Below are 23,079 nucleotides of genomic sequence, written 5' to 3'. Positions count from 1 at the left end.
CTCTAAACAACCAGCACTAACCATCCGTAAAAGTTCAGCCCTGATGCTCTTGAGCCAATCACTGCGATGTTAATTTTAAATATAAACGGTTAGTCTTTTACTTCAGTGTAAAGACTTAATTCTTGGCAATCAAATTACAGTGTAGCATTAATGTCTTGTACAAGTTTTTTGGCTTGGCAAACCCTCCCTCCCCTCCCCCCCAAAAAAGTCTAGTTTCAGCTGTTTATTTTATTCAGGAAAGTACATAATAGTTGACTTACAAACATGTTGGATTTATAGATAAGAGCTAGTACATACAATACCTAAAGCCACTAGTACGACCACTAGTTGTCTGCACCAGTGTCTCGCGCCTCCCTTCCAAAAGTCGTCCTTCAGGTAAGTGTCTCCAGTTTCTCCAAGACACTAACTGGTTTGAAATTAGTTTATTTCCGGTTCCATATTACGTCCAACAGTTATCTTCGAGCGGCCTCATTGTCCTTCCAACCCCTTCTTGCATTTAAGGTACCCCAGCTTCCTTTGGTCCCACAGCTCCACCTTGTTAGTCATGGCAGTGGCTCCGAGCTAGTTACTATCAGACAAGGGTAAATGTGTGTTAGTCTTTTAGACACGTAGTCTTTTTAAGCAAAAATTAAACAGAACTCGTCGATTAAGGATAGTATTAATGGCATTGTAACTTGGCACAATGCCTGGACAGGGGTTGGTTGATTATGTGAACCACCATATGTAAAAGTTTTCCCTCCCCCCCCATCCCCAAACCTACAAACCAGTGTAGGTTGATTACTTTTAAACTTGGGCCCGCACCCAGTGACCTCGCTAGCTAGCTACAAGGTGTAGAGAAGGTAGGAATCATTCATCGGGGTAGCAAGGTTTAGTTTTAGTGATGGTAATGAGGTTACATTAATCTGACCAGTAAGTTTTTTTACATTTTTATTTTTTATATGAAGGATTATATGTGAAGTTTTATTTATTGCAAAAATATTTTAATAAATATCAATTTAGTTAAAAATTAGGCTGCAAGATTTATTTCTGTGATACAAGCACGATTAATTCTGATGCACCAAGCTATACAAGTGTAAAATATTACAAAAATATTTAACCCATGCAAATGAGTCATTTTATTTTTAGTTCTGCTAATGAGTGATGGATGAGCATCTTGATAAAAATACTACATTAAAGATTGTAAATGATGCAAAATTAAATAACACTTAATATTAATGATTTAGTTACCTTTCGTACATAAATAGTAAATTCTACATTAAATACATCACCTGTATCTTGTGCTATTTAATGTTGCTAATACATCTATACACAGCTATTACTACTACTATACAGCTCACTGCCAGCAGTAATGTATACATGACACTATGGGAATTAAAAAGAAAAAAGCAAGGCTAAAATGAGTACATGATTTAAATATCTCCATTTTAAAATGGCCTTGATCATACTTATACTAAGTATTGCTATTAGTACTGGTGGCTGTCTTATCAAAATGATCCTCAAACATTGTGGGTTTACAGTTTATTGACTTGTATACTAAATATTAGTATAGCGTTATCATTTAACACTCACTAGATGACAGTCGGCCAAACAATATTTGCAGTTCAGGGCATGCCGTAAATGTCATCGTTCATTAATTTTTACTTAATGTTTATACTTATTATTGAGTGAGTTTAACATTGGGTTGTGTGCTCACCGGGAATGCCTAGCCAGCCCTGGCAAAGTGTGAATTTATTCAAAGCTTACAAGAAATAATTCCATCTTTGTTTATCCAATGTACACAATTATAAACGGTAAATATAAATGTTTATGTACTGGTATAAAGATGCAATGGAAAAATTAATGCATTCTCTGAAAGTACACACTAAAGGTGATTGTCTGTAAATCAAATTATGGCAAGTAATTTATTAATAGTAATGATACATATATACATTCCAGTCCGTAGCTTACGTACAGTGAACAATCTCGTCACGTGCTCTGTTGCTACATTACTTGATTACAATATTATCAAAGCATCAGCTGAGAAGTAGCCAGGCTTCAGCTGTAGACAATCTGAAAAAAAAGTTTGGGTGCTGCTTTCAGAAATGACTAAAGCAGACAAGCAAAACCCAGTTTATTGTCTATATGAGCACGTGTCCATGCCAGAAGCATGATTAATGGCAGACGATGAGTTACAACGTGGCTGAAGATATGGTGACCACACATACCAGAAGATGAGACCAAGAAATTTCGGTACGTCCTGGACCATTTATAGTGGTCTGTCCTGGACCACTTGATAATGGGTCCAGGACGGACCAAAATGTCCTAGTCTCCTTATCTTCTAGTGTGTCGTTTGGTCATCACGTTAATGGGCAAGTAAGCTAGTGACAGGACAACCCATAGGAGTTACTTTAGAGTTGTTCTGTTCCATTATAAGCCATGACTATACAATATTTACACATTTGAGCTTAATCTTATGAATGGGAACTACAGTAGCCCCTTGTATTAGCACTAATTACCAATTCATTTATGTAGTTCAGAACATGGTTCCCCAAGTTTATGAATTGTATTTGCAGTGAATGTTTTCATTTCATTTTAATACACATCAACATGTTAATAAGACATGAAATCATGTCACTATATGTGCACTTTACACTATAATAGACTTGGCATGGCTCAACTTGACAACTATTTACACATGTTGACAAAATCCATGTTTAAATATAGTGATCATGTGATGTATGAACTAAGTACAGTACACAATCTCATTAGCAGCTAGTAAAACTACTTTAGGCTAAACCAATTGACAGGAAGACAAATACCAGGCCATGTCTTCAAAAGTACATCAGATTGTCAATGAAACCTACAAATGCAAACATCAGTTTGACTTCATTGACAATGTGGTGTTATGGTTTAATTGTAACTTCTCATTGGCAACTTTAGTCACTCATGCCAAGAGGGAGATGTTTTCTAAAAGTGTGATTAAAACGTATTATAGCTTCACTAGTATTGAACACAGTGAAGCACTGCAGGGAGATTCAGAAATACAGTACAATCCTACATTCATTCTGTAGCCATTATGATCCTTGGTATATAAACTACAGTAAAGGACAAGCAAGGCAAGGTATGGTTTTGTATTTAATAGCTTGGACAGTGTTTATACTTTACTAATAGCTGACTAAACTAGCATTTAAACAAATTAACAAGAATTTTGTTTCCATATCCAACAAATACTTAGTCTTGGTACTTCACAAATTATTACCCTATTCACTTATTAAGTTTCATTCAAGGTTGAGAAATACATCTTATTTAAATTAATTTTTGTAAAGGTTGTATATAGCAATACAATATTCAGATTGTATTTTTTCAAGTACCGGTAGATTCCTGTATCAAATTATTACTACTTAATCTGTTTGGTAAGATTTACATAATTATATCAAATCTTACAATTAAATTGGGCAAATACATCTGGTTTATAATAAATTTTTGTATTTTTTCTCAAACAAAACTTACCTTGTAGCCTAATTCATTATGTGAACACATGTGCTGTACCACATTAATGCGAGGGGAGTACTGTAGCAAGCTGGTACTGTAGTACAAACAAGTTACCCTGTAACATATTACATTTTTCCTTCTCAAGGTGAGTAGAAAAGAATTCGTTTGTCATAAGGCTAAACAATGAGGGAGGTTAAGGATGTAAATCAGTTAAGTCTATATACTAAGTCAGCCTTTTTGTAGTTATGAAATTCAATCTATATCCAATAAAATATCTTCACAAAAAACCTTATGGATTTCATGTACTGTACCAAAATTTGAATGATTAACAATTAAGTTATTAATAATGTCCAAAATCTTCATCAAAGTTTGAGAAATAAATACCGGTATACGTGAAGTAAATTTGTCAGACTACAAAATCCCAGCATTAAAATACCAATTAGTCAAATTTCCAATGACTTACTATTATTTAAAGCAAATATAAATAAACCCTGTTCTTCCCATTTAAATAAAGCCATCTATACTCATTAACAGCTTTGAGGATTTGAACAAGATTACCAATTTCAGTACATCCTCAGGTCTTCAACAGGGATCTGGTTAGTGACATAGGCATGTTCTTTGTCTATGCAGTACATAGCAATTTAATTAAGAGCAGGAGGGGCACAGTGACAGGCTCTGAGGCAGGCCAGTAGGGCGCGGCGGCAGGGGCGGCCCCAAGAGTGGTGGTGGGGGTAGCATCAGGAGAGAGAGATTGGGTTGTAGCGCATGATGCGAGCCAGTAATAGCCAGAGCATAGCAGCTGCCAGGCAGGTCACAACGCCACCCCAACCTAGGTCCAATGACCAGCCTGTCTGGAACACCCGGGCTACGCTGTACTCTGGTGTCACCTGCAATGCCAGGAAATAATTAATACAATTGACCAGAACCAGCCAGCCAAACAAATGATAATCAAAAGATGAAAACGATAAATGGAACACACACAAATCACAATAACGTGATGCATTAAATGAACAAATCCACAAGGGTCGTGACGAGGATTCTAACCTGCGTCCGGGAGCATGCCAGACGCTGCCTTAATCGACTGAGCTACGACATGGTAAAAAGTTGAAACCGAAGTTCTACTGAACTTATTGGATCCCGAGGAAGTTCAGTAGAACTTTGGTTTCAACCCTCTTACCATGTCGTAACTCAGTCAATTAAGGCAGCGTCTGGGATGCTCCCGGACGCAGGTTGGAATCTTCGTCACGGCCCTTGTAGATTTGTTCGATAAATGGAACAATTGGATCTGATGATGGTATGCAGTTACCTATTTGACTGCAGCAATCATTTCTCGGTATGAGCCCCCTTGAGCCTTCCAGAAGCTATATGCCAAGATGGTTACCATCTACTGGTAGATGGTAACCTAGAACTCCACATCAGCTGTGGAGTTCTAGAGGTCTACCGGGAATTGGAGGGAGCTGGGTTCCGGCTCCGGTCCCTCGTAGGCCTCTACAGCTATGACTGACCTTACCTAATTGATGGTAACCATCTCAACATAAAGAGTGGGAAGCCACCAGGGCTCACTCAGATATTGGTATTTCTTACTCCCACCCTCCCCCCCATCCCCAAGAGTAGGGAAACAGCAGTTACACAACTGTAGGAGGTTGTGATATCCAGTCTACACATCAGAAGATGAAGAAATGACATTTTGGTCCACCCTGGACCTTTATAAAGTCCAGACTGATCGAAACCTCTTTTTTCCTTCATTTCCTAATGTGCGGTTTGGATATCATGTCTTGAGTCACATTAATGTGACTCATCTGTAGTATTCTCCCTGTTATTGTACAGTAAAGTAGCAATTTGCCTCAAATATTTTTTAATTAAAAGTATGAATTTAAATATTTAAATTTTTGTCCATATTTTTAACTCTGCAAAGAATAAACTTAAAATTGTTCAAGAATTAAACTATGCCTGACATAATTGCATATTAAAGGTCAAGTCAAAACAAAAAGCTATGTGGGAAAAAAAAAGAGATTACAAAACTGTACATTATCCCTCAACATGAATAGGAGATGGGCCAATTATTCTGACTAGCAGGCAAAGTTATGAATGGTTGCACACTTCACAGGGCACACAGTATATTCAAATAAGTTTAAGTAATGCTGAATAAATACTGAGCAAAGGATTATTTAGAATTACTGGTAGCCATTTAATTGACCTTATACACCTTAGCAATGTATATAATGCACAAGGAGTTCCTAGCAGCTTGTGCATACATAAGACAAGAAGACCTGTGAAGCAAACTGGTGAATGCATGAGGCCGAAAAGTCTAAGGATAATATTTACGTCAATAAAATGATAACATCACTTGCCTGAGAGTCGAGGATGCCACAGTCTTTCTTCGTTTTTCTCTTGAAGTGCATGATGGTTAGGCAGAAGAGTCCAAAGGTGGCTGCACATAAAAAAAAAGTAATTAATAATGCAGTTTACGAAGAATTTCTGCTGGGAAAGACATTAAAATCAGGTAATTTGTTGCAACATTTGTTTAAAAGGAGATTTATATTTAGGGCTCAAAATGTTTCTGGATATGTACAAAGGAAAGTACGTAAATTGATGTTGACCAGACCACACACAAGAAGGTGAAGGGACGACGACGTTTCGGTCCGTTCTGGACCATTCTCAAGTCTGAATCTACTTGAGAATGGTCCAGGACGGACCGAAACGTCGTCGTCCCTTCACCTTCTAGTGTGTGGTCTGGTCAACATACTTTAGCAACGTTATTGTGACTCATCGCCTGCACTATATATATACTTCTGTATCAAAGACGATGCTTGGATGATTACAAATATACAGCACGACTTACTGGCAAGGATGTACATGACCCCAGTGATGAGGACAGCGGAGATCTGTCGCTGGATGATGCCGAAGGTGCCCACCACCGCCGACGCCCCCAGCAGGATACAACACACCAGGGAACATGAGATGCTCAGGTTCTGCATTCCTGTAAAAACACCGGTCGGACCACACGGTTGTGGGTTAGATAGGAGTGTCAGGGTGTTCTTGAGAGTAGGGGAAACCCAGTGGGCTAGTGAAGGGCGTTTGTGATGAGTGCGATGGCTTTAATGACTGAATTAAAGAGTTTGTAGTGGCGAGGACACTGAATGTGTGTGTGTGTGATGGAGGGGGGAAGGGTGACGGTATTCTTGAGCGTGTGCACACATTATTACTTACAAAGTGCAGTTACGCTACTATAAGTGTTGCTAGACCATGTTTATGTACAAGGAACTTACTGGTGCTATTGGATACTAGGTGCTATTGACAACTAGGCATAACAATATACTGACAAAGTACTACTGGATTCTAAAACTTACTAGCGGATAAGGTTGTTTATACTGGGGGTATTGAATTGTTACAGTACTAGTGGACACTACCAGGCACTACTGGACACACGACAGGTACTACTACCGGATGCTGGCTGGAACTAGTGGATACCATCAGGAACTACTGGATACTGGCTGGTACTATCGAGTACTGGTACTGATTCCGTTACCCTGAGGTACTACACAATATCACCAATATCAGTACCAATACCCGCCACCATGCACTTAGAACAGACAGACAGACAGAGACATAGTTATTACTTGAACACTGATTGCGACAAGTGCCATGTGCCTTGATGCAACATTATATGAACATGAAACTGCTTTATACAGCAAGATGCATCAACTTTGCAACACAGATTACTATTTCAAGAAAGTTACGGGCAGATAAGCACAAGGAAAGGGGAGGGGGCGCAAGAGGCGGAGGAGAGGAGAGACTTACTCGTCACCCAATCATTCTTGTTGTTGCTGTGAGAGCAAGAGGAAGTGACAGACACAGACCCGGACTTACTCTGCACCCAGTCATTCTTCTGATTGCTCTCGGCGAAGTGGGGCGAGAGGTAGTTGATGCAGCCAATCAGGGGGAAGCCAGCGTTCCTAAGCTGTTCTTGCTCAAGCTCTGTGGATGATAGCAGTAGTGTAACTCTCTGTTGTCAGTACACGCCGACAATAACAAGGTAGTGATGCCTTACACGACCACAGATTAAGGCCATGAGAAATTTACCTGAATAGAGGAAACTACTGAAGGCATATACAGGACCAGTACGAGGTAGCTTCTATTTATACCCAAGAGGTTTCTCTTGTATACGTTTAATCTACGCTTGAAACAATCTAGCTGTAAAAAACCACATTATCTCTAATGTGCTAGCTACTTATCCTCAATCACTAGTGACACCTGCAATAATATTCACCAACCATTAATGACATCTGTAATTACAGTATATTAATACATGTTCCCAAGGAGTTCCAGTAACCAGCATAGCTTCCCATCAGACCAAATACCTGATTTATAAACCCAAGGGCCACTAACCCTAGTGGCCTCGACAAGAACACAATGATGTCCGGATCCGGATCAATATCCGGATCAAATGGTGATCAGCCCAAAGCTTGGGTGGAATGAACACACACACTAGCGGTGGTAGACAAAGCATCGGTAGTCTAGTTCCAACCACGGGAGACATCTCCCGTCACGCAGGTGCAGTCGCACCTCCACAGATCTCCAGTAGCAGCTCTTGATACTGGTAATGGCTCAAAAGGGCCTCCACTTACGGGCTATTCATGCCCGTGCCACCTTTTGGGTGGCTTAATCTTCATCAATCAATCTTAGTTCCAACTCTCACACCTGACGCTGTAAGTCCCGCCCCGGAGGAGAAGACCACTCTGGCTGCTCTAACTATATTAAACAAAAAAACCCACCATACTCTTTGTATGTCGTCACCCAAAATCGTATATGTTACAAAGCGATTTCCTTTTGTAAACTAAGGATTTTCGAAACTAAACATTAAATGCAATTAATCATTATGTGAAACTTCACAGGTAGAGAGAGGAACATGGTTATGGGGGCCTTATAAACAAACGTATTGCTAATAATAATAATGGTGGGGAACTTTGAAAACTTCTAAAGACATGAAGAAACGTTCAGTGTGGTAGGAAATATGCCAAGTCTTTCATATCTGCACTGCTAATTGAGAAGCTTAACTGGAATGAGGCCCCAAAGCCGAGCTTAAAAAAAGCTTAAATATGGTGTGAAAAATCTTCCGGGAACGCGCCACTGTTTGTGTCTCCAAATCCATGGCTCCAGCTGCCATATAGGAGCACTACCAGGATGAGGCCAGTCAGCCAGGTTTAACACAAAGTCCATTACCTAATGCTAGGCTAATCAACGTGCAGTGATAGCGTGCTGTACACAATTTTGGCGCGTTCTCTTCCTCCGTGGACCTCTCAACCCTCACCCACCTAAACTATTTTAATGTCAAGACTTTCGCTCTTCTCTAGTATATATATATCCATATACTTGCGTTTGAAAATGGCAACTGTATTAAAATCTCGCCTTCGCTGTGTTGATTACATGTATAATCTTTCCTGTATCTATAAAATAAAATGTATTTGTCCAAAGTAGGAGGCTAGATCGACACGCTAGGCTAACACCTCGGCCAACTTTCCAAGGTGACACATGTGGGTATAGGAGTGTCACAGGCCCATTGGCGTCAGCCCCAGTGCCACCCTTTAATCAATATCGGCAGCTAAAGCACCCTTGCAATCTTGTCTAAGTATGAAATCGGGGATGGATTTTACGTTCGAGTTTTTGCAGTTTTCCATCGATTCGTTATATTACATTTTGCGCGCGAGCGAGCGAGAGAGAGACAGAGAGAGAGAGAGAGAGACAGAGAGAGAGACAGAGACAGAGACAGAGACAGAGACAGAGACAGAGAGAGAGAGAGAGAGAGAGAGAGAGAGAGAGAGAGAGAGAGAGAGAGAGAGAGAGAGAGAGAGAGAGAGAGAGAGAGAGAGAGAAAAAAAAGGAGAGAGAGGGGATGGACACAGCCGGTATCCCATTTAGCAAGTACATATAGAGAGGATGTGTGAATGTGTCAGCATTTGGGTAATGTTTGCTGAAATGACTACCAATTTACTCGCTCAGCCTGCACAATTGTCAAGGTTGAACACTAACTCTCTCCGCACACTCCCTTCCCACCCAACACACACACACACCCGTAGTAGATATGATCAAGAAAATTAGGTCGGGAGTAAGTACATTAGAAAACCGACGGTTAGATAGGCGGGGTCCAAGAGCTAACAACTATCCTACAACCAAAAATAGTAATTACACAGTGTGCAAACCAACTAATTAAACAGAGAAAATTAAACTAAATCACATTTTCGTGTCCAAACAATCTTTACCTATTGTTGAAAATCATAATATAACACCAAAATCCCCCCCTCCCCCCAAAAAAAAATTGACAATAATATAAATATAAAATGTGTAATGTACAATCATTCAGATAATGATTGCGAACCCGGTATAGAACTCTTGCAACTTTATTTTAGGCTAAATGGATGTAATTATATACTAAATTAAACTCTGTTGCAGTCGTATTCTGAATTAATTACCGCTATTAAGGAACACCCTGCAATGGAGTTTGAACGATATAACATTATGATCCCCCACTTCTCGCTTTGGCAAGCAACTCCACTAAATATACCAGATAATATTAACCTTGTTAATTAATTGGGTTAGCGGTATTGTCCACTGAATTTTGGGTTGCGGTTAGGCTTCTAAACAAATTCTAGCCTTACCAAGAACAAATTATACAGTTCGTACTGCAAGTGCAGGGTAAAGCCGTACAAATCGAACGCTTCTCAAATCTTCCACGCGTCAAATTGCGTGTAAATCATCTCGAAACCAACACCCGATGTAACTCTCCAAAGGTGCAACTGTTCCCGATTATGGGCAAAAAGCCTAGTGTGCTCTTGAGCGGAGGCCGGCCGCCAAGGAATGTCCTGGCGCCACAGAGCAAACTTGGCGCCCTCATTGTCTGGGGGAACCTAATGCTTTCAATCCATCACGATCAAAGTTTGTATGTAAAGAAAACAGGATCGCATCAGTAAAGAGGCTGGAGCGACTGAGCTACGGATAGGGGGAATATCTGGAACTTACGGATGTTAGGAGCAGGAGTAAGAAGAAAGGGAGGGGGAGTGTGGAATGTACACATAAATATTCCAGAATAAATGCCATCTAAAAAGGAATGGCTTTGCCCGAGCTGACATTATCTACGTGGTGGGTGACGTACAATTAAGTTGACTGTGATGGCAATGGCTAGGGATTGAACGGACAGGTAGGAGTCGGCAAGGTGGTGGGATGGTAAGGGAGTGAGGGGGGAGGCGAGCCGCCAATAATCCCAACCTTCCCGCCATATTCCCCCCATCCTCCTCCCGCCAGTGTTGCCAGCAAGGGCTCGGCACGAGGCTTTCTGTCCGTCCACCAGCCTCATACATCAGTCGCCCTGGAGTCGTTAACGTGCATTTTACTTCAGTTAAACATTACTATCTTTGACGATGTATAACTGCTAGCAGCCTTGCATTTCATATATTTTTGCACTCGCCTAAAACTCTAGATATCGCATGAGTGTCGAGCGTTTGTACAAGTGCTCTATAACGAAGACTAGGGCACATGTCAAGGTCATATTTGCGTCAGATTCGGTAGTGTCATACAGCCAGGAAAGTTGCCTCAATGCTGAAGTCACAAGAAAATATAATACTCAAATTTTGAATAAATAAAGTTATTCAAAATGAAGGGGAAGAATGAGAGAGAAAGGAGGAAAAGAGAAAAACCACTACCTGGTAAAAGCTTCTGGTGTTAGGGGAAAGTTTGTAAATGTGTTGGAGGCGGCGAGTGATGATATGTGATGAGTATATCACTGGAAGCTGCAGCCGTCACGAGACGCAGACACCGTCAGTATTCAACCCCGTCCTCCTAAGGTTTCCCACCGTCAAGAAACTGTCGTACTAAAGTGCCCTTATCCTAACCTACCAGAAGACCCAAAACAGAAAACGGCACAGTACGTCACATTCACAAGCCGCTTCCATTTTCTAGTACGATAATTATTGGCCTTATATAACGCATACGAGTGAACAGCGACGTTCTTTGTAGAAGGACAGAGTGCAGTATTGACTGGAGCAAAATCTATGACGCAGCTAGGAAATGGAAAATGTATACATTTTTTAAGTGCAAACTGTAGAGTCAAAGCAGTTTTTTCTCTGGCTGAGTTTTCCTAACTCCGAGCCTCGTCCCTCCGCCCGCCCAGCCAGTACCAGTCCCCTGTAAGCCTTGGCCCACTCCCCCCCCCCCCTTAATGAAGGGCTCAAGACTGTTTACTTGCGCGCAGGTAGCCTCAGGGTCTCTTCCGCAAGTTAACCTTTACTCTTGGCGGGCATTACCTTCACCTACACACGCAGGCGAACCTCTGCATAGTTGACTAGTCATGCCACTCATGGCCTTGGCTAGGGAAACACCTGATCGATTAGTCGTGCAGCTCTAATCCTCAGTGTTGCTTCTCGCAAGCTTCCTAACCACTGCAGAGGTAGCAACTGCGAATTTGATAACGAGAGTAAGTTTAGTGGTAACAGGAATGGCAGGGAAGGGAACGTCAGTAGGCGAGCAGTGGAAGGAAGCAACGCAAGTCTCTGCAAACCTATTGTAGGGTGTTGAACATGCTACATAATACAGGGGTGCATTGCTCGGTCACTTCTACGCTAGGTTCTGGCTTGGTAGAGTGGAAACCACACACACTTGGAGCTCAATGCCTCAAAACTGTACATTATTGAAGACCGACAACCGGGCCCCGTGCATCAGGAATCATGAGCCTTGCGTATCTCCTGTGTAAACCAATGAGTGCGTCAGTATGGTGTAGACCCGACCTTGTGACTGGTCCCTTAAAAATAAACATCCATGGAGGCTAGTGGAGTCCCTCTATCCTGAGATTCCTCGCCATGGGAATACCAGTGTACAAATGGTTACTTGCAGTTTTATCACTTATTTCACAATATGACCGCAAATTGCTTTACGATTGCCATTGCATCTACAAGATTCAGTGGCACTCGACGCTCACCATAACGCTCTCTCTAGTTATGTTGCATATGCACTTTATCAACCCTTAACCTGTAATCATTAGATGCAAGGTCACTCGCACCATCACGATGGTGTCCAATAATGATCAATATCATGATGATGATCATGTCAGAAAGAATTAAATCAGATTATATAAACCATTTACTAAGGGACGGAGTTTCAGCTACACTGAACCTCACAGTTAAAAATACTGTATATTCTGTTCACAGTTGTCCTTGAGCATTTTCTCACTTGGCAGCTGTGTTCAATTTTTGTGGGTCTCAAAAACTTTCACCCCCCCTGGACACACTATACACACATCATGGTATTGTGATTTCACTGTGTAATACATTCGTCATTTTTCACTGGGGTATTTAAGACACAAAATTCTAAATGGAACCCTCGGGGTAAACCCCCTTAGCACAGCTTCGAAACTTGTTTGGAGCCTTCGCGGCAACCAGCCATCAACAACCTGCTCTCAAGCCAGGCTCGTTAAAGCAGCAGCCATCTTCCATAACGCATTCCCGAATTTTAACAGGTAAATGAACAAATCCACAGGGGCCGCGATGAGGGGTTCGAACCTACGTCCGGGAGGATCCCAGACGCGCCTTGGTCTGTGTAGTGTTTTAACAGGTAAAGTTAGGATAGGTGTTTAGGTTCTGTCGGCGTTTATATGAAGTACTTGGGTGACGCATTTACAGAGACGAGATTCGAACATCGGTCGTCAGCGAAGCAATATTCGAGCGTCATCAGTTGTGACACTTGTTTACGAATGAAAAATAAATTACACAAGGGGTTTAACGGCTGGATTAACGAGCATTTGGCCTTTGTTTATGAGGACTGTGTCAATAAACGCCTAATGCAGGCTAATCCAGCCCCTAAACCTCCCGTTCGTGAAAACACATCACCCTATAACTGATGGCGTATGTACTCTTCTCGAGCAATGATTCATTCACGTCCTCTGTTCGAATCCCACCTCTCCATATAAATGCTTCGTCCACTTACTGCAAAATAGCAATAATGGCCAACAGAACCTCAACACCTAACACGAGAGACATCTCCCGTCACGCAGGGTGCAGTCGCACCTCCACAGATCTCCAGTATCATCTATTGATACTGGAAATGGCTCAAAAGGGCCACCACTTATGGGCTATTCATGCCCATGCCACCTTTTGGGTGGCTTAATCTTCTCTCTCTCTCTCTCAACACCTAATCTAAGTTAGACATAACTGCTCAGCTCATTCTAGTATGAAATATTATTACCCGAATTTATCTGGAGCCACTTACTAGTGGCGTCGATGACTATAAGCCAGTAGTTTGTCAAAGGTAACCCCCCCCCAACATTTGCCCCATATTACCCAATATTTAAGTAAATACAAATTTTGAATACACAATACTTTAAAATTGATGAATGCATTCTTTGGGTTAAGCCGTTTCCTGGACGAGTCTAGTTCGAGGACAGGAAGAAAGACGTTAAAATAATGATTGCCAGATATGTCTACAACACCTCCCACCGAAATTCGAATCGCTGTTGCTGTAATCTGTAATGTATAATATTAAATGCATTAGTGACGTCGTCGATTTGACGTCAACTCCTCTTCCTCCTGTGCGGGACCACAGGAGGTGGCCGGGAGCGGCTGTCTAGAGACCTTCAGAGGCATTGATCCGTTCATCGAGTGATGAAGCCTAATCATAAAACCATACCAATTGCTCGCCAATAAACAATTCCATGTCGTGTGGCGATAATCATACGTTTTATTATAAATTACAAATCTTGCAGCAGTATAAATCATTTTAAGAGCTGATCTGTGGAGAGATTCTCAGCCCTAAACAAATTTGAAGATATCAATCCCGATAATTTCTTTAAAAGGTCAAATCTAACACATACAAGAGACACCAGCTGCAGCAAGCTCAACTAGCCGCAATGAGTTAGAAAGCGATGTTGTCACTCACAGGGTTGTAAACCCATGAAACCCCCCTTACATGACCAAACCGTAAACACAAAATTTTATTTCATCTCAAAATTCAGTTGGAGAAACCCTCGGGAAGAACGGTGCAGACCCCCGACAATCCACCGGCTCCTGGCCTCCGACGACCCATCGGCTCCCGAGGACCCGACGAGTCCACCGGACCCCCGACGAGTCCACCGGACCCCCGACGAGTCCACCGGACCCCCGACGAGTCCACCGGACCCCCGACGAGTCCACCGGACCCCCGACGAGTCCACCGGAACCCCGACGAGTCCACCGGACCCCCGACGAGTCCACCGGACCCCCGACGAGTCCCCCGGACCCCCGACGAGTCCACCGGACCCCCGACGAGTCCACCGGACCCCCGACGAGTCCACCGGACCCCCGACGAGTCCCCCGGACCCCCGACGAGTCCACCGGACCCCCGACGAGTCCACCATGTAGTGTCCCTCAGGTAAATAAGATGTTTGAGTGAGAGTTGACTAGCTGGATACAGAAACAACATTCCCACATATGCCGATGAATTTCTCGACCCAGCACACCAAGATAGTCATCTCTGGTGTGGAGGCCCCATCACCCCCAGCGTCTCACTGATCCCGTGTGTGGACACTGCCGTTCGTCTAGGATATATCACTTGCAATCCAAACTTCCCGCGCTACGTCATAATCCCCTCAAGAACCAAGCCACGGTGCAAGAGAGAATGAGCTTTAATGTGTCTCGACGAAAGTGCGGATTTCAGAGAGATTCAAAATTGTTGAAAAAAAAAAAAGAGTAAAGCGAGACATTAAGGCCGACGGTCTTTGAACTTTTGAGGTGGGCGGCGTTAACGTGACTTGGCCGGGGGGACGTGTATAGTATTATATTCACTCACTCACTCACCCTAATGGCCAGGGGGTCGCGACTTTCACCGATGTTTATGTTCTCTAAATTGTTGTTTACGGGCTATTCATGCCCGTGCCACCTCTTGGGTGGCTTAATCTTTATCAATCTTTAATTGTTGTCGCCATATAAGCTAAATGTCATTTTAGTATTTTTTCATTCTAACTTTAGTAGTGGTGGTAGTTGAATTAGCTGCAGTAGTAATAATAATAATTGTAGTACTTGTTTTGGATGGAGGAAGAAAAATAGGAAGGGATAGTCTAGTATAAAATACTATCTGGCAATTCTCATAATTACATGATGGCCAAACCCAGGCGGGTTTGGCCAAGCTGAGATTTTCAATATAATTTTCTCATATTTATCTTGGCAATACATTTCTTATTAAAACTCCCATGTCCTTACAAACCCCAGTGCTACATTCAAGTCAAAAGCCGAAAGTGAATTGAACACGAAACAGACTGACTAATGCCGTACTACAAATTCTGTTCAAACCCGAAATGTCTATTGACCAAACACGGGAAATGCAATGAAACACTGACTTCACAATGAAGGTATCAACATTGATATTCGTTAATCACACAAACGAATATTTCGGGAACATCAACAAAATCTCGTAGACTTGAGGCAAAGTGAAATTCGCACCAGTTACTCCATCTATCATTCTATTATGCAGGAAGAACCGCATGTCTATGGGTCATCCCATAAGGTTAGCAGACTTCTAGATGTTACCACTGATAGACTTAGGCTCGGCTACAAGTACCTCTGGGAGTTTTTAACATCTGTTGGTGTAGAATTGACTAAATGTAAACTCTGTCAGCAGAACTATTCGCATACTTTGCGTCATTATATAATGGAATGTGAAAAAAATCGCGGAATTCAGAGATAACACCATCAATGGAGTTCAAGAAATGTGTAAATACTTCATTCATAATGAAGTACTGCCAGGAATCTTAGGGAAGTATCCAAAATTTGCTTACTGTAGGTGCAGCCTGCACATGGCTGTAAAGCTGCCGCCCAGTTGGGTGGGTGTGGAGCAACACTAGTAACTGTGTGACAAACCATAATTGTAAAATGTCTTGTATAGTGACTTGTGAGCCTTTTGTTGAATCACTTGTGATAAGACGGTAACTGATATGTATATGTATGTGTAAATGATTGTATATATATGAACATGTGTATGCAACATTAACAATTGTGTAACCAGCTTCAAGAGATTGTCACTTACTTAACTAAACGAACTCTGGAGTTCAGTTCCTGGATCTATTATGTACCTCTGTAACCCTTTCCTCCACCGCCCACGAGATGGGTATAGGATGCATAATAAAGAAATAAGATTTAATAAATTGAAGTTGACTAGGGAACTCTGAGCACTTGCCACGTTGTGTGGGGGGAAAAAGCCGGAGATTCGGTTCTTTGAACACCCGGGATACTAGGGGAAAACTAGAGGAAAATCCTAAACGAATGAATTCAAAGGAGATGGGGGAACCTATCACCAGGGACAAAAACCTACATTATACACACATACGATCGGAGCCCAGGTGTTTAGTGCTAAGCTCGCCCAACTTTGCAGGGTGAACGATCTGGGGTACAGGACGAACCTTGGCTGGTCGGGGTCGGTCCTATTGATCAAGTGGTGGTCATACCGAGTAGTGACCCCGCCCTCTCTCCCCCCCCCTTCTCCACGTATTCAGTGAAAGGTGGCTAGTCGAGTGCCAAGATTTTGTACCTAAAAGTGATGAAAGTGAATTCAGTATCACATTCTCTATCTCCTCCTCCTCCCCCACCCATAAGAGAGACTTTGAGGGGGATGGGGTGGGGAAGAGAGAGAAGGGGAGAGGGGGAAATGTTACGAAAGAGGAATGGAGAAGGGTAGGGCAGTTAAAAATATTACATGCCAATGTAAATGTTGACACATGTAAATTAGTGACACATGTACCGTCCTTTGTTTTAGTACTTCTCTCTCCCCCCCCCCAACCACCAGTACACGACCGATGTGACGCTCGAGTCACCGTCACATCTTGTGTGTGACGCTTGTGACGTCACCAGAAGAAGATCGTCTCTGATGACCTCAAAAGTTTGAAGTAATCAAACATAAGGTGACGCAGGAGTGAAGGACGGACACAGAGACACAGAGACACAGACAGACAGACAGACAGACAGACAGACAGACAGACAGACAGACAGACAGACAGACAGACAGACAGACAGACAGAGACAGACAGACAGACACAGACAGACTGTCTGTCTGTGTCTGTCTGTCTGTGTCTGACAGACAGACAAGACAGACAGAGAGAGAGAGATACGAGAGATTATCGTCCAACAGGATCAGAAAAACTGTCTTATTCTGCCAGAACATTAAACCAGGTCTCTAGATCCTCGCATAGATGTAAACATGGGCCCTCTGTACGCCGAACTTGGCCCCTTGCCGCCAGGGGGCCCGAGCACCGGGCCAGAGGTGTCTCTGAGGACCCACCCCCTACCGCCGCAGCACGCTGGGGGGAAGGAAAGGGGGCCAGTCCCACGCAATAATGCACGAATGAGCCGGATACTCTTAACGACAAGATAGAGAGTCGTCGTATATACCAAACTATAAAATCAGCACATCAGGGGGCGTCTGGTAGCGGGAGATGGGCTATAGGCGGTCAGGGAGTTCGAAGGGCCAGGGAGGGGTGTTGATTGGGTTGTCAGGGGGTGTTGATAGGGGTCAGGGGGTATGGGATGTCATGTTATGGGGTAGAGAGGAGGGGGGGAGGACGGACCGCAGTTGCCGCAGGGCCGGGCTACAGGCTGTTGACGTCATCAATCGATGAGGACCAACTGGTGCTTTCTTACCCTGGCCCGTCTTACAGGTTAGGGCTCACGAACCATAGGAGCGACGCCTTGTCGCTGTAGCCCATCGACACGAATACTTTGTAGTGCTCGGCTCTTACAGGTCTCAGCGTTGCGTCACAAGGACCTGCTCTTACAGGTCTCGGCCTCACGTCACAAGGACCTGCTCTTCCGGGTCTCAGCCTCACGTCACAAGGCCCTGCTCTTACAGGCCAAGACTGCTAATGCATAGGATCACAAAAGTCGAGGCAATTTCTTCAATCCAGAAATGTAATGGCTTTAAATATCCTCTTCGTTATTGTTTCGTTAACCACTTCCCTCTCTCTCTCTCTCTCTCATTATCGGCCCCTTCGTTATTTATCTCGACTCGTTATCGTCCGCCGCGTTATCACCCCCCATCTGCATATAGCTGTAATAGTGTGTAGAGGGGGGGGGGGTTGCGCTCCACCCCCCTCGTCACCCTGGAAAAGGGAGTATATTTGCCGTGTAAATACCGCTACCTCATTATTATGACCAGACGGTCGCGAGGCGTCGGGAAAAAGGGGGGAATGGGTGGGGGGGGGGGGGGGGGCAGCCCAGGCGTCGGGAAAAAGGGGGAATGGGGGGGGAAGGGGCGGCCCAGGCGTTGGGAGAAAGGGTGGCCCAATTTTTCTCCCCCCCCCCTACCTGGAACAAAGAGGATAGATATTCACAGGCGAAGGAAAAGTTTAGAGATGAGAAGTATAGTAAGAGTTATGATAGCAGGCGGGCTGTCCGCCTTGCTGACACAGTGTATGTTTGGGAGCTAAGCTTATCTTGCCCAATGGTAGCAGGCTGGTATGGGGATACAAGGGGTTAAGGGGAAGGGGCGGATACAAGGGGTAAAGGGAAAGGGGGCCCAACACTGTTCGGGCCAGACACTGTCCAAAGCCCGGGAATATCACCCGGAAGGTCTTCAGCCAGCGCCACACAGCGCCGATATATCACACTTCCCCCCCCCCCCACACACACACACTCTCGATCCTCTTTTTCACGAGTGCGATTAAAAAAAACAACTATAGCCATGGGAGAGGCAGGCATTGTGCACTGTTCTGAAGCAGCTGGCTATAGCAGGTCACATCTACACCCACCTATTTTCCTTCTTAAACTTCAAAGTAATAATGAACGCTTTCTAACATTTTCGCTCCGATGACGCTATTTTGCAGATGGTGCCATTAACCAATTACCAAATTAATTCTTGCTTACTAACCATGGGCGCCAGACGGGGCGGGTATGATGCGGGCTGGGCGGGTATATGGCGCAGGCTGGGCGGGTATATGGGGCAGGCTGGGCGGGTATATGGGGCAGGCTAGGCGGGTATATGGGGCAGGCTGGGCGGGTATATGGCGCAGACAAAATATATCAACATTTTTCAAACTGTTTCGAGGGAATGAATTCCGTCCTAACACAAGTCCCTTCACGCCGCGCCTTGTTACCAATGGTGTATCATATCTAAAAAGTATAACCACTTTACATTTTGTAATATTATAAGCACAAACACGCACCAAGCCGACTGAGAGCACGTCACCAGCTGATGCAGTAGAGAGTGAATGAGAGCCCCGAAGCTCATTAGCAAGGGTCAGAGAGCAGCAGCGCGGGTTCGGGGGGCAAGGTAGGGTGTAGGAGTAATCACCGTCGCCCACCTGAACAGGTGGAGGTATGGTGGTCCTGCACGGTGCCACCATAGAGTGCCACAAGCACCCACCTGATCCACTAGTCCACCCTCTTGTCTGAACCCGACCAGCTGCTTGGCCATCTCAAGTAGTCGCTCCCACCTGGTCTAATCCTCTGTACTTCTCTTTACCTCATCAGAAAACATCTTAACTTCATTACAAATATAACGCAAGTGTTCAGGAAGATAGGGTGAAAATGAGACAAAAAAGGAATTACATGTAGACTAATTTAAACGTATCGGTACCCGCTACAAATACAACTAGAAATAAAAGCGAATTTAAACAAATAAAGAGTCAGACAAGAGCGCCCTGGCCTACACAAAGCCCGCGCAGGTTACCGAAGGACAACAGAGCAAAAGTTTTCTGGGAAGCAAAAGCAACTGGAGCCCCCTCTACTCCGGCGTCGTCACACACACACACACACACTCACACACACACACACACACACACACACACACACACACCTGCATGGCTCCTAGACTGAAAGAACCAGCCCTTCTCATTCCCCTCCCTCCCTCTCTCTGTCTCTCAGCTGCTAGAATTATCCAATTGGACAGATCAAGAAGGGTTCACGTACTGGGATTGGGTAGGCTACATTAAAACCAGGCCCGCGACACACAAATGCGTATATTCCAATGTGCAACCAAACCAGTGTACAAGATCCGTGCACAAGCAAATCTATAAAACGCGTACATACCAACAGGCGTTCAAAAACGCGACAGATATACGCCAACTATCGGAGCATTACACAGGAGAAACCTCATAGCACGAATGGATGAATGAACACGCACGCATATACTAACAAAACGCTCTCACACACTCGCAAACACACACATACACGCGCAAAAACACACACACCAAATTAAGGCTGCACCAAACAAGAACAAAAAAATGCTGGCATGAAACAAACGCAACAACACTGGTCGGGGTAAAAGCAATCGCGTGGAAAAGTTTAACGAGTGTTTCAAGGACTTGGATCGTTAACCTCTACAGAGCCGAGGCCACTGGGAGACATTGTTGACCTTGAGGCCTCTTGCCATAATGGCATCAACTATCAAGTCTCTACAGAGCAAGCATTGACGACGACAACTCCACGGAGTAGTTACAGCGAATTCTTTCCCCCTATAACCTCTTGTGTTAGTCTAATGTACTATTCATGTCTATGGAAAATTCACAGAACAGAAATCCCTAATATAAAAAGGAACATTTAATACAACTCTTCCTCCCCCCCTTTTTCCCTCAATATTATTAGTAACGATTATATAATGTGATCGGAGACTCTCGGATACTCTTTTTAATAAGTAACAAAATAATGACAATGGCTTGGCTGCTACAGTTCCTTTAACACGTCAAACGACCAGTGCGACGATTTGGGCGAACGACCAGCTGGGCGGGCGGTGAAGACCAGACTGCGTTCAGCGCCCTCTGCAACCAGGCCACTTCAACAAAGGCCACCTGCCATTCCCGCCAAATTCCTGCTTCAAATGACGTGACGCTCACTTGAACTGACGATTTCTGAATGACTAAAGCTCTACACAACATGTTCTTTCTAGAACAGCGCCTCGCTGCTTTCTTCCGGTATTTAAATACCTTCTCTTCAAGTGTTTCATCCGCGTATTTCATCTAAATAATTTCCAAAATAACATAAGATACCTAACCGAAAGTATGATTTCGGTTTCGGTGATTTTATGTTATTTTGTTATAACCGGAATTTATGATTTCGGTTAGATATAAATTAAGAGTTTATGTGTAAATTTTGTTCATTCATAAACAGGGTGTTTGGCTGACGGGTTAACAAGTCTTTGGTCTATGTTGCGAGGCAACCCGTCCTCGACTCAAGTCCATTATATCCAGCGGTCGACCCCACAGACGAATTCATGAATTTTAAAATGAATTTCATTCAAAACAGGAATTTTCTTAAATATAAATTAACATTATAATATATTAGCATATTGAGCATATATAGGAATAGGTTAGGATAGGTTAGGTGTTTAGGTTCTGTTGGTGATTAGTGGTAGTACGTGAGTGAAGCATTTATAGCGTTGTGGTTCGAACAAAATTCGTCAGCGAAGCACTTGTTCCGGAAGTGTTCGAACGAAATCAGTCGTGAGTCGTGTGTAAACCGTTTTTCATTCATAAACCAGCCCGTCCTCCACACAAAGATCCAAAAGTGATTCCATGCACCCGCCAAACCCCCTGTTTATGAATGAAAACGGTTTACACACGACTCACAACTGCTGACGTTCGAACATATCCGGAACAAGTGCTTCACTGACGAATTTTGTTCGAATCACAACGCTGTAAATGCTTCACCCACGTACTACAAATACAAATAATCGCCAACAGAACCTAAACACCTAACCTATCCTATGCCTATATATACACAATATGCTAATATATTATAATATTAATTTATACTTGAGAAAATTCCTGTTTTGAATGAACAGCATGTTAAAATTTATGAATGCGTCTGTGGGGTCGACCACTGGATGTAATGGACTTGAGTCGAGGACGGGTTGGATTTCCCGCATACCTGATACCTCTATCCACCTAACATGAATAGGCTCCCTGGAGTTTAACAACTATTATAGTTTGCATCTTGGAAAACGTCATTTGGCCTAAGGGGGCGGCGCTCCTCGAACAGCCTAAAATATAGCTTCCATCCCCGATAAATGGGAATTACAACCCCTTTGTTAAACCTTCTCAACTTAATTTGCATATTTCAATCCCGTTTCCCCTTGACGTCTTTCTAAGGGATGCAAATTTAGCTGTGAAAATTGTCTATACAGTATACCTAGGTCATAAAAGTATTTGTGTGTACGTCTGATACCATACTACTTGTGAAGGAGGAAATGTATATGTTTACCTCTCAGAATGTTCGGTAATATGGTTATTGTTTGTGATGTGTGTCTATGTATGTATTAACACGATGTACTGAACGGGGTGAGAATAGCTTGAGCTACCTCATCCCTTTGTGTGTATTTTACCTCAATAAACTTATTTCAATTTCAATTTCAATTTCAATTTAGCTGTCTTTCTCACACTTCACAAGGAAGACTCCTGCTACCTGGGATTTATTTATTTTATTTATTTATATATATACAAGAAGGTACATTGGGATTGTGAGGATACATAGCATAGTAATTACATTCTTGTAAAGCCACTAGTACGCGCAGCGTTTCGGGCAGAGTTAATCCTAAGGAGGCGACGAGTCACAATAACGTGGCTGAAGTATGTTGACCAGACCACACACTAGAAGTTGAAGGGACGAC

General features: G+C 43.3%; 1 protein-coding gene across 5 annotated transcripts in view; it reads right to left on the bottom strand.

The window, feature by feature from the left end:
• Window positions 1–910: 910 nt before the first annotated feature.
• The window catches only part of LOC123769180 (uncharacterized), a 134,969-nt gene continuing 112,800 nt past the window's right edge, over window positions 911–23,079 (bottom strand). For 4 of the 5 annotated variants that reach the window (XM_069310023.1, XM_069310021.1, XM_069310022.1 and 1 more), the window contains 4 exons: window positions 7,273–7,449; window positions 6,314–6,451; window positions 5,823–5,902; window positions 911–4,358 (listed from right to left, as the gene is read on the bottom strand). In XM_069310023.1, the coding sequence (XP_069166124.1) occupies window positions 4,209–4,358; window positions 5,823–5,902; window positions 6,314–6,451; window positions 7,273–7,449 (545 nt within the window). In that variant the 3' untranslated portion in view covers window positions 911–4,208. The remainder of the gene's footprint in view (window positions 4,359–5,822; window positions 5,903–6,313; window positions 6,452–7,272; window positions 7,450–23,079) is intronic. The other variant, XM_045760191.2, reaches the window with a different exon arrangement.

The sequence above is a fragment of the Procambarus clarkii genome, chromosome 66 (genome assembly GCF_040958095.1).
Source record: "Procambarus clarkii isolate CNS0578487 chromosome 66, FALCON_Pclarkii_2.0, whole genome shotgun sequence".
NCBI lineage: Eukaryota > Metazoa > Arthropoda > Malacostraca > Decapoda > Cambaridae > Procambarus > Procambarus clarkii.
The sequence above is the reverse complement of the archived record's forward strand: the minus strand, read 5'-3'. Positions and strand labels throughout refer to the sequence as shown.